Raw genomic sequence first — 12,751 nt, forward strand, 5'->3', positions numbered from 1 at the left:
TGCGATATCTCTGGCACAATGACTTCTCTTACTTATGGCTGGTTCTTAGCAACCATACAAATCATAGGCCTCAGAGAATCACTCACATAGAGCATTATGAATGAAAAGGTTTCATGATTTGAATTGGATACCATCAGCCTTTATACATCTGAGAGTATGTAAAGCAAGGGTTTATCTTCACTAGGAAGTGACCTGTTAGGAAAATTAAAATTGAAATTAGGAAAAACTCCTGTCTGCAGAGGTTAGATCAGTTTATATCATTTGCCTGTAACTGCTCATTTATCTTCAGTTAGTCACATCAAACACACAAACGCAGCTCGTAGCAGCAACCAGATTATCTCAAAGTGAAACCAAGGCCAGATTGGACATGTTCATGTTCTTTTGGTGCCTCTAATGATTGTCGATTCCCCACTTTACCTCTTTGTCCTAAGGTATGTCGATGAGCGTGATTCACAATTGCAGTTTCGATGATTGGGTTAATCAAATATGACAATTATTTACTGTGAAAGTTAAATGATACATATATCACAGTGTGTTGCTTTACGGTTGCTTTGCAATTGCCATTAACAATCTTCATTTGAATTCAAAAGATTTAAAACTTCTGAAACCACAACCATAACTTCTTTCTTCGAGAAACACTCCTCAACGCTCATTTCAAACTTAAAGTGCAAATGGATCATAACCAGTGCAGCTTCAGAGAAATTTCAAAGTGTGATTGCTCTGTAAAACAACCCAGTCTTCACAATAGAGTATAATAGATAAACACTTCGATATGAATTGCTTGTTGTTTCATATACTATAACAATATGACAATCAGCAGCTATGATTTCAATCCAATCATGAGCAGTAACTGGGTCCATTGTCTCTCTGGATGCTATTTTCCTTAATTCACTGAGTCCTCAATGGAACACAAAATTATTGTCAACTCTAATCAAAAAGCTTTTCTTTTCAGGAAGAAATGTTCTGTTTATCTTTCAGAAATTCCATCAGTTGTTCCCATTAAAGATTTCTGTATGATTTCAATCATGACATGGCATTAAATTTCCTTCAGTCCACATTATGACATAATTGGCATATGAAACTGTTGCATCAGAAAGCAGTGAAAAAAATTAAAGGGATTCAACTGTGCAATGGGTAAATTTTGAAGCCATCAGCAAAGATAATGACAGAATGTAGTGTCATGAATGTCACACTATGTAAAGAAGGGTCGCCAAAGCCCGATAAATCAGAGTAGAGATTAGACATGAATTTGCTTGCGAACACAGGCCAAAGAAAGAGGCCTTTTAATGACACAGCATTTATCTTGCCGGCCATCAAGGCCCAGCCATTTGTCTGCTGCCTGCAGCAACCAGCTAGGCAGCTGAGGCACGCAGTGGCACACAATTAACTGTGCGGCATTTCATGCTGTCACGATAAAACAGAAACAACCTGCGCTATCTGTAAGTGCATGTCTTTTCAAAGTCAAGCTTTGTAACAGATTCAGTGGGAAGAAGGTTTACAACTGCTGTTCTGAAATACAGGCGGTTGAAAGTCAACGTTGACAGAGTCTGTGGCAAAAATTGTTGGACTTTGAGTCACAAAGAGCCTGAAGCCAAAATTATTTTAAGTTTAACTCATCAGCAACTCCAGAATTATATTTCCCTCTGAAAGGCACATGCAATTTTGAATAAGGATTTCCATGAAATAAAAACATTTTCAAGCTTTATTTATATCAACAGACATGTACACACCTTTTTTTTTTACAGCTGATTGAAAGCAATGTATAAAATAAGATAACACAAACCAGATTTTTATTTAGCTGTAAGTGTTGGTAGTTTATCACTCGTGCATGCTTGTACTTCATAGTGCTTAAGGGAGCTTATTCTATTATTTATTTATTTTTGTCCTTATTCAGAGATTACACATCCTTCCCAAAAGACTGTTCACAGTATCAGTGTCAAAACTTCCATCTGTTCGCCACAATTGTTTTGACTGCTGTATCAACATGGGCTCCTTTGGGACTCTTTGAAAATGTTGGCTTCAGTTAAAAGAACAGCATTCACTGAGTTGCATGTTAGCAGTTTGGAAATTTTGGTATTCTTTGTTTTTCCAGCCAATATTTTATGTAAGCACATGTTTCAGGTTTGAATAACAATGAGGCACAGTAAATAGATAATCTCAGTGCAGTGTCGACACAGGAGCTGAAGGATGGCGTAAACAGAAAAAGAACGTGTAAACAGTTCAAACACATCTATATCAAAAAATGGTCAATGAAAACTACATTAGAACATCACATTTATGCACAGCGTTGAAAAATATAAATTAATGAAACTGTCACTTCTCTGACTCCCTCCATCCTCTTGCATTCCTTCCAAACTTGTAAACCAGTCTGCGTCCGTCCACTCGTTCCAGGATTTCTCTCTTGTAATAATATCTGGAAGAGTAAGAACATTAAGGAAATTGGTTAATTTAAGATAATCTAAAGCATGTTTGAATTTCTAAATACGATAGATGATGCGTTGAAATGTTTGGTACAATTGAATGAATTGCTTGTTAGCAATGTTTTACTCGTGTTACTGTTCCACCATATCTTCAATCGGAAGAATATAAAAAGGGATATTTAACTGCCTCCATATTCTCCACTTTGACAGTGTTCAATTTTTTTTCAACATCTGTCAGCTGCTTTCATTACCAATACACTACCTGACAAAATGAGCTCAGCTTCACGTTTACCATTGCACTGTCAAGTAGTTTCTGTTTGCATACACACTGAAAGTTCAGCTGCTTACTGGGCTCACTTTCAAAACAGTGATATTGATCGGTTCAGTGATACAGCTGATTTTCGCTGTTTTCAGTGCAGTGTTTCCACCTCAGGCAGTGCTGCAGTTCTGCTTTGCCCATCTGAGAGGCAAACCAGGATGAGTTTGTTCTTTTCCTCCACTGTAAATTTAGAACTGTCCTTCTCTGGTATTGGAATTCATTCAGTAATTTAGCCCTTAATGGTCAGGATCCTGTCTATATGTCTGACTTTATGAGAGGAACAACTAAGAAGAATTCAAATAAAAAGGCAGCCAATGGTAACATTTTAACAGAAGTGTGGCAATCTTCTGAAAGGTCACAATGGAACATGAGGAAATGATGACTTCATTGTGACCCTGCCACAATCAACTACTAACTTAACAAGTAGTCTTGATGCCTAAGCCTGTAAGACTTCTTTTTTTTTTTTTTTTTGTGGAATTTCAAACCGTTCGCTTAGTTTCTGTTTGTTCAATGGCCGTCAACCGGTTCTGTCTTTCAGATTTAATGATATTGATTTGTCATCTGCCAACTCAACTGCTGCTTGAGACACTCTGGCAGGGACCCAATTATGGTTGTTAAATCTTCACTTAATGAAAAACGGCACGTGGACTTTCCTGTCTGTGTCCCTAGGCTTTGCAGGTGCCTGTCTGTAAAGCCCAGTCTGATAAGCTCAGAGTCTTTCACTGAATGTCTACTTGAAATTCCTTTTTTCCTAAACAGAATTTTTTGTAATCATTCATCTTATATCTCCAGCTCTGATCCTTAAATATTCAGATTTCTTTTCTATTTTATAGAGTGTTGTAATTGTATTATTTTCGGAGGCATTTCATCAATAAAGTTTAGAATTATAATCACTGCTACTTGAATACACCAACTGTATATAAGAAATGGACATTGCTACAACACCAAACAGTTTGTGCAAGCCTGAAACCATCAGCTTGCCATTTGGCGATCAACAATTAGAGTCTGTAGACAGTAAAAAAAACATATTTGGGCAAGAGGATGGAGCTGAAGAGAGATATTTAAAGCTTTATGAAAAAAAAAAAAAACATATTTCTGACGACCAACAGCTATCTAACCTTTAACTGCGGCATGATTTTTTTTTCAAAATGACTGCAAACCCACCGAACAGAAGGGACTCCCTAATCACTCTATAAGGGATTGTGGGAGAAGTTGACATATTTGACTGTTAGCCTATCAGAACTAGTGGAGCACCTATCAATATCATTTCTCTTTAAGGCACTTCTGCACTGACTTCACTTTATGACTACAAATGACCACATCCCTCTGTTATATACAGGTTACGTCTTCAACTTGCTACGGAACTAAATAAGGCCCCTACTAACGTATCGGCCAGACGAGAAGTTGTCAAGAAAAATGAAAGACACTAAGCCCATTTAATTGTAGATATTAATATATTTTGAGTTAAATGTTTAATCTATTGTTTAATCATGTCTTTACACAACATTGTTTTCTTTACTCATTGACAAAACGAGTAACTAAAGTTACACAGAGAGTGAATATAGTATCCATATATTTTGAAATTTGCTCAGTTAACAGAAATTAAAATCACAGTTTAAAGAAAACTTGTTTTTACTTTCTTTTGCATTCCTCTGCTTTTGTTATCCATGAGCGACAGCACTGGTGTGTTCTGCAGAAGCTTCAGATCTTTTTACCGCAGCAAAGTAAATTTGAGAAAATCAGTTTTGTGGTCACAGTGACACTACCTGCAGGCCTTTTTTGTAGTTCCCTGTGGTTTTAAGTCCAATGAAATTAAGCTCATTAAAGTGGCTCATTTGATTGTAAAGCTGTTAGTACTGCAGCTGCCAGAGAGACTTTCTGAGTAAAGGGCCATTTCTGTTCATTTGGGAGGAAAAAAGAAAAATGGTGCCGCTAAAAATCTAATCCACTGGGAGATATCAGCAAAATGGAATGGTAAATTTGGTTTTTAAAGAGTTGAGATGACTGTTTATGATATCTTAATGTTGAAATATATGACTGGACCTATTTGCTTTGTTTGGTTTTCATTAATTTCCTCATTTATTAGACTCTTAGGTAACTTGGATTGGAAACAATGCACTGTTAAACTTGAACCTCAAAGATTTGTGACCAAACTAAGGAAAGGATCCTGTGTTGACTCTAGATATTCAAAAACAAAGATAAAGAAATTGAGAAGAAAAGGTACATATTTAAATTAAATGGCTGACTTTTCACTAAATAGTATCAATGAGCGCTCGCTCCAATCATTAGAATTTTTTACCATAAACCTTTCTCTGTAGTAAATTTGCAAATAACGTACAGTTTGCTCAAAACTTTTACCTGAAATGTTCAAAGTGTCACGTGTGTTTTAGCAATATGCAAACATGAAGTTTAGCATTTGTGTTGCTCCATGTACGCTGGTTGTGTGCGTGTACCTCATCGCACGACTTAGTTTCTCGTAGGTCATGCTGCTGTTATTCTTTTTCTTTCCCCACAGCTGTGCCACTGCCTCCGACTTCAAGAAGCGGAAAACTCCCTCCGTCCGATCCTCCCACTTGATCAGCCCTGGGTTTCGCTCTGGGTTCAGCAGAATGTCCCTGATGAACTCCCACAAGTGGGTCCCCCTCGGGTCTTTAGGAAATTAAAGCAGACAACAGTTGAGCTGTGAACATACAGGAAGTAATTAGGACTGCATGTAACATGTGTTTCTCCTACTTACTGTGTTTTTTGACCTGATGACCTCGAGTGAAAGAGCGTTTGATATCTGAGAGAAAGACGTCACAGTTGGTGAAAAGCTCCATAAAAAACATGTTACGTCTAAACATGCTATGTTGTCTGCAAAATAAATTCTTTACCAGGACTAGAAGGCGTGGGAGAGACATCAGGTGCCAGTGGGTGAAATGAGGGATCATAGATCTCTAAATAACAGAAACAATAAAGTCAAGGCTTCATGTTGAGCTTTATCAGAGTAGTAATCATACTGCAGATCTATATACATATATTTTGTACCTCCAGGTGGATAGCTGACATCTGGAAATGGAGAGGGAAAGTCGACTGTAAAAGAAGTTCATGTGAGTGGGAGCAGAATTTATTAGGAATTAGATAAGCAGCATTGAGGTTGCATGAAAAGTCTTACCATCATGTTTGAGCTCCAGTTGTCCTATGTCCACATTGTACTGCCCTGTTCAGTGATAAGAAGCACATTTTAAGCACAGATCAAATTCACTGTATAATCTTTGAAGTTTGATTTTTTCACATGGAACCATTTATGGTTAGACATTAAAAAGCAATGAACCACATCACTAATGAATTGATTCAATGTCTTATTCGTGGTCCTAAGTACTGTAATGTGCTTGGAAGACTGAGGTTTTAAGCAGGTATAACAGGAAACCTGTTGCGTTGCCAGTGGTGGAATGTAACGGAGTATTTTTACTTCGTTACTGTACTTAAGTACATTTTTCCGTATTTGTACTTTACTTAAGTAAAAATAATAATGCATACTTTCGACTTTTACTCCATTACATTTTGCAGCTATTATCTATACTTTCTACTCCACTACATTTCTACAATATGTGTTGTTACTCGTTACATTTTATAAATGCAATTTCACCATAACGTTGCCTACACAAAAATATGTTTAAACCAATCAGGTGGCTCTGTCAGCTTCAATGTTGCTTATAGTTTTTACTAACAGTGACTTCTGTAGAGGCTTAAGTATTACCAGTAGCTATACCTGCATTCTTCATCAAAATGGCCTAGACATTGAAAGACAACCAATAGTGCGAGTACTTTTACTTTTAATACTTAAAGTAAATTTAAAAGTCAGTACTTATGACTTTTACTTAAGTAGGATTTTTGATGCAGTACTTCTACTTTTACTTAAGTATATATTTTGCTGGGTATTTATACTTTTACTTAAGTACTACACTTCCTCCACCACTGTGCGTTGCTTTATGGCATAATCAAACAATGATCCACAATTCAAATCCCATAAAATGTTGTGTTTAATTTCTGTTAACTGAAATCAGACTTCTTTTTTTTTTCTTCCAAGGCTGTTCCATGCCCTGTTGTCAAAACCAGTTTGAGAAAGATTTGTGATATATTACCATGTTTAGTCTGAGCTTGAGAAACTGAGCTGGTGTTTCCAAGACAGGAACAACAATGGAAAGACTGTGCTCATGGGTTTGGTTTATGAGGTTTTGGTTTTCCGTGAACTTCTCTGTAACTTGGAAGTTAAACCTGTTGTGCTAGGTCTCCTGAAAGTGCTTGTGCTTTGAATGCTTTAATCTTAAGATGCTAGATAAGATATGGTGTGCTGATGTCATTTACCATTTAACGAAAATAAATATAATCTATTTGGTCAGCTATGTTCTGGAAATAACAGTTGCCTTAGGCCAAAAGATGAAGTCTGAGGTTCAAAACAGTTTCTGAGCAAACTCTAATTAAAAAACGATGGATGAGCTAACTCAGCTTGTTTCTCAGCTTCACACCCCTTCTGTGCTTTGTTAGGAGACCCACTCAAGCAAGAGCAAGCAAGATACCCATCATCGTCCTCGCTTTAAGCACTCTTGCTCCCTGTTATACAGCTACCATGCAGTGCAACCCCTGACTTTGTGATCTCTGCACAGCAACACTTCGTCAAAACTCTGTTCCACACACACAACTCAGGTCAGCCAGTTTTACTTCTATCAAAATGAATCATCTTTGTTTTTGCCCCTTACACCCCGATTTAGGATTTGAGACGCACCACTCCACTTGAGTTCTGTAATGCTTTGGAAGAGAATGGGTCCCACGCTGCCAGCAGCACGGATGAAGTCCTGATAGCTTAGGCTGCAAAGCTGATGGCCATCTATGTCAAAGTTTTGGAAGGGAATACTGGCGGCATCAATCTGGTGCATGTCCATAACCTGCTGCAGCCACTCCCACACCTGGTACTTAGTCCAGAACTGAGGCTGGGAGTCATGAGTCCACAGGCGACTTGTGTAACCAGACATTATCAATGAACCTGTGGACAGACATAAATACTTAGAAGCTCGGAAACACTTTTTGTTAAAAGTAGTGAATTGTTTTTGTTTCAGTATTGAGATACATCTGAGGAAAACTTCTACAAAGTTATTTGTCAATATATAATTTTGAGAGCGGTTTACTTAAAGCAATACAATGTAACTTCTCAAAAAGCCAACTATGGAGCTCCCCCTACAGGCTTGGAGGTAATGTACGGTTACACTGTTGTAAATACAACACCCTTTCGCTTTCACGTTTTACGTTTGTTGACGAACCGGCGAGGAGTCAGAAGGTGCAAGCTATGTCAACCGAGAAGGTAAGAGTAATCAAATGTACCTGGGAGCGTGAGAGGGGTCTATTTGTTTTTGCGGTAGGTGTGCCAGAAAGCAAGTCGAAGTACTTCCGCTCAGCTCCCGGGCCGCTCCAGCAAAGTTAAATAGCGCAGTTTTTCCAACTCAGACCCCCGAAGGGCATAGGAGACAGGCCAATCGTAATATTAAAACTCATTCTAGCCGCACAAATTTTTTTCAAGCTGTTATTTTAAGGCAGAAATGTTACATAGTATTGCTTTAAAGAGCTATTGCTGCATTTCTCAGTCAGGATATCCTAATTCACAAGCAGTGTTTTAGAGCTCTGGGCTCACCGTGTGAGCAACACATCATCCCTGAATGATTTCCACTTTGTATTCAAGCATCATACAGTTGTTCAATAGAGAGCAATCAAAATCCTACAGCAGAACATTTTACCATATTTTCTTCCGGCTTTTTAGGATATTATTCAGACAATTTAATCAAGTGATTAATGTCAGTGATGAGTGCATGCATAATGTAAAGAAATAATACAAAGGGGTTCATTGTGACAGTGTAAGGCTGAGTCATAATCCTCACCATCAAAATAGGAGTTAGCAGGGCCCCAGGTTGTGGTCAGCTGGCTGTCCAAGGTGCTGGATGAAGTTACACTCATTTTGCAGCTTCTACACTCTGATGTACCATGGCCCAGGGGCTAAAGCAGGAGAGCAGTCAATTACTATGAGCAGAACAAACTTTTATTCTTTTTAAACTTTACGTTATTCTGTTAATACGCTACATCAACCAGTTTTCTTTATATTACTTTGTAAATATGCATGTGTGTGTAAAATATATAATTTATATTTAGTGCATTCGTTTGACAGTCAAAGTGTCCTATTTTAGGCCATTAAATTATATCAGAGATGTTTTAAATTTGTGAGAACGCAAATAGATAAGTATTTAAATAAATTCTGCTGTCCTGTTTCAGCCAACAAATCATCAGAATGGGCTTTTTAAGTGTGGCTCCTTAAACAGAACTAAATAACTAAAAACTAAACATAAACTTAATAAGCATAAACTTAAACTAAACATTTAAGATAAAGGGTGTAAAAAGCTGCTAAAGCAACATACTCCATGACAAAAAGAATCTGTATTTCAAAAAAGTTTAAACATGTAAACCTGTTTAAAGAGACCCTCAAAATAAAATTAGGAAGCAGTAGATGAGTGTGTTTTGGGTTCCTTTGTCTCCTCATTCTCTTGGTATGGTAATCAGGTGTTTTGCCAAATCAACCAGGCTTAAAATCTTTCCTTAAATTGCATAAATAAGTTGATGTATTACACACAATAAAGCAGTGAGGCAAAGTGCTTCTCTGTCAGGCCAGTTTATGAGCCATGTGAGCTGCGCATTAGACAACTAACACACAAACGGGTCTGTTGAGTTTTGTGTTTTAATGGAAGCTCATTTGTTTATACACTGGGTAAAACTTGGTGTCGGTTTTGTGATCGTATTAATTTTGGACTGCTTGCATTCAGCACATGCTTCAAATGAATGAAGCTACCTTAATATTTCCATAACTACAGCCCCTTCTTTCCCAGTAAGCCGATGGAAACAAATTAGTTAACAGTCATTCTTATCAATTTTAGAAACTTTAGACTTGTTATCTTTTGCATCCTGCCTACACGTAAAAGGTAAATAAAGGCATGTTTCAGACTTAACCCAAGTATATTTGCATCCTATGTAAATAAAGCTCATCAGAATGTCAGCAGCTTTACTTTTTTGGTGATATAAGTGTTGCATGTGCACAATAGTTGACTTATAACTTTCACAATGCACTGGTAATACCCAGTCTTAACAGTGTTAATGTTATTATTCTTTGGACACGAGTTAGACTCTTATCATTTCTTAGCAATGCTGTGAAAACCATTGAGTGCTCTATAGCCTACAGTTTATATTATAAAAGTTTTGTTTCCCAAATTTTTTATTCATCTTATTCATCTTCGAACATCCAAGAAAGCTTTAAGATGAAAAGCTTTTTATCTGTATTGCATAAACTATCGAAGGTCAGCAGTTTGACTGACCTATTGTAAATAGCTACACAATAAAACCTATTCTCCACACTGTGACCCACATTTCACCCATTCCCTGAAAGATTCTTTACACTTTTATGGTGGGCTATAAAGGAAATTACAACAAACCTTGTCATATGCGATTATCTCAACGGTAAATACTGCACTGCCATCCACCCAGGACATACACACAGGAAAATTCAGCTCCCAAGAGCCAGTAAATCGGTTTCAACACAACCAACTGGGACGATTTCTGAATGATATTTCACCAGGTGATAGGTGTCACATGCTATCACATTAAGGTGCTGTTTACACATACCCGGGTATTTTGTTAAACGAAGACCTTTTCCCTTCGTTTGTGCCTTTCGTTTATACACAAACGGAGTGAGGCATAAAAAAAACTCCGGCAAAAGTGGAGATTTTTAAAAAACTCCGTTTAGCGTTTGTGTATAAACTGGTTGAAAGAGACAAAAACAGAGTTTTGGGCAATTGAGAATGAGGAGTTGTCGTCATAGTACAGAGCCCCGCCCCTATCCGCCATGTTGGCAGGATGCTAGCGTGAAAACGCCATTCTCTCCGTTCGTTTACAGTGTACGCGTGTGTTTTTAAATCAGTAAGTTTAAACAGTCCGGAATTGCAAGAACATGCCTGGAAATCACTGCTGTGTGAAGAACTGTACAGTACCTCACATAATACGTTTGGGAAACATAGGAACAACGAAATACATTTTTTCAAAGTTCGTCCTGTCAGCGGTTCTCTATTAGGCTTCTGATTAGCTTGTGTGGAATTCTCATTGTTCTAACACTGCCACCGTCAGAGTTGGCGTAATTTAACAGCTCTTGATAGCGTATTTATGCTGAGCAATGTAGACGTGTTTTTTTTTTAAAACGGGGCTGTGTGCACCTAGTCATTTTTGCAAACGAAGGTTAGAAAATATGCGTTTATCAAAATACCCGGGTATGTGTAAACAGCACCTAAGCAAAATCAGCTCCCCAGCTGACTGTCTGCTAAGTCTGCTTTAACGCCTTATGCTGTGTGTGTTGACTCTTGGTGTCTGCTACTGCCAAGCAAATATCTTTATCAGGAAGGCTGAGAGTAGTTTATGTCAATAAAATACTCACATGGCTGCTGTGAAAAAAGGAATTACAGTTATTGATTAATATCCCTTTAGCTAAGTCATAGTGAAAGATTACATATTTTCTATGGTGTAAGGAGATAAGGGAGATTGACCCATCCGAGAACTTCACACGAGCACTGCGTTTTACTGAGGTTGTTTGCTTTCGTTTTCTCTGCAGTCGTAGCCTTATAGTAGCACTGACACTAAGTTTGTGCATTTTAATTCTCCTTATTTCTTGCTTTATCTGTTGTCAATTTATGCGCTGTAAATACATTTCTTTATTAACAAAACTATAACAAAAACTGACATTGAGGCCATAGCATTAAATATGCAGGCTTTCTGTAATATCTACATATGAAAGAGTGCAGAGATTAACCATTTACAGGATCAGAGTGTGCAGACTGGTACAGGAGAGATTACAATGTTTAATTTAATGCAGTACACCAAACGTATTTGTAAGAGTATGGTAGAAAATTAATCAAATCTTCTCAGGTAAGGTTGTATTAATTATTTTTTGGTCTTGTTGCTCTTCTGGATTTCGTTCTGAGAATTCTCCAGTCTCCAATTAACCGTACAGTCTAATGGAAAACTTAGACAAGATACTTTGGAAATGGTAAGCACCACTATTCGCAGGCATCCTGACTGGAACAAAGGTTTCATAATTCTGGAACAAAATTGCTCACTGAGCCCAAAAGAGTTGTTCTCAATTTAATTATGCTGCTTACTTTAATTTTGAAAAGCACTACAGCTTGTCCAGCACCAGTACAGCAGCCTACCAGAGCAGTAGAACAGGGTCCCACCAGACTTGACAGAAGATTCAGATGATCCTCTTCCCACACGACTTGACTTCTGGAGATTCCAATACTGTTGTGTACAGGTGTTAAGAGCTAGGCAAGGTTGAATCCTCTTGCTTCCAAATTCTTTCAATCAACAAACGTGTATAGATACTACAGGTGCTGCCCCGCCACAATGGGTTTTTTATCTTGTTAACTTCCTTATCCAGCTCCAATTGGCTCTTTATACAGGTTCCTACCAGGTTGGATTTTGCATAATGCACACCCACACTCTCTTACACACACACACACACACACACACACACGCACGCACGCACGCACGCACGCACACACACACACACACACACCCATGCGCATGCGTACACACACAAACAAAACTATCCACACGTCTGACATAACTTTTACATTCCTTGTTGGCCCATTTCTTCTCATACTCTAAAACACAAAAAGATATGCTCACTCAAAAGCTCAACACTTAGAAGGAAAGATATACACAGGCATGTGAACACACTGAAATGTCCACAAAGGGATTGTTGTACCGTTTAAAAGGACTGCTCAGATTGTTGCGTAATTTATTGGAAAATTTCCCCAGAGTTAATACATGGCACACTGGTTTTTCTTCCTGCATCATGAGGAACGAGGTCCTGACAGTTTATGTAGGAGGACCTCAGAGGTGTTGTTCCTTTCACTTTTTGAAAGCTTGCTGGAAATGCACGACAGGGAAA

The 12,751-nt window shown here is 38.0% G+C and overlaps 1 protein-coding gene across 2 annotated transcripts; it reads right to left on the reverse strand.

Moving 5' to 3' along the window:
- Positions 1-1,684: 1,684 nt before the first annotated feature.
- On the reverse strand, positions 1,685-12,221 carry ehf (ets homologous factor). Of its 2 annotated transcripts, none has more exons than XM_075469544.1 (9): positions 12,009-12,221; positions 8,649-8,763; positions 7,505-7,762; positions 5,894-5,938; positions 5,767-5,811; positions 5,613-5,675; positions 5,477-5,521; positions 5,193-5,388; positions 1,685-2,413 (listed from the first exon to the last, which is right to left on the reverse strand). In XM_075469544.1, exons 2-9 carry the CDS (start codon positions 8,722-8,724, stop codon positions 2,314-2,316), a joined length of 828 nt encoding a protein of 275 aa, XP_075325659.1. In that variant the 5' UTR covers positions 8,725-8,763; positions 12,009-12,221; the 3' UTR covers positions 1,685-2,313. The 2 variants fall into 2 exon arrangements, with proteins under 2 accessions (XP_075325659.1, XP_075325660.1); XM_075469545.1 differs by having other exon boundaries at positions 11,958-12,221.
- Positions 12,222-12,751: the final 530 nt, after the last annotated feature.

The sequence above is a fragment of the Odontesthes bonariensis genome, chromosome 7 (genome assembly GCF_027942865.1).
Source record: "Odontesthes bonariensis isolate fOdoBon6 chromosome 7, fOdoBon6.hap1, whole genome shotgun sequence".
In the NCBI taxonomy this organism is placed as follows: domain Eukaryota; kingdom Metazoa; phylum Chordata; class Actinopteri; order Atheriniformes; family Atherinopsidae; genus Odontesthes; species Odontesthes bonariensis.

What these genes read in the sequence shown, in the direction of transcription:
- ehf (XM_075469544.1), bottom strand. Translation starts at nt 8,724, where the DNA reads ATGAGTGTAACTTCATCCAGCACCTTGGACAGCCAGCTGACCACAACC. An exon ending in TCATCAGGTCAAAAAACACA is followed by an intron (nt 5,389 to 5,476) that starts GTAAGTAGGAGA and finishes AATTTCCTAAAG; the next exon opens with ACCCGAGGGGGACCCACTTG. An exon ending in AAACTAAGTCGTGCGATGAG is followed by an intron (nt 2,414 to 5,192) that starts GTACACGCACAC and finishes TTACTCTTCCAG; the next exon opens with ATATTATTACAAGAGAGAAA.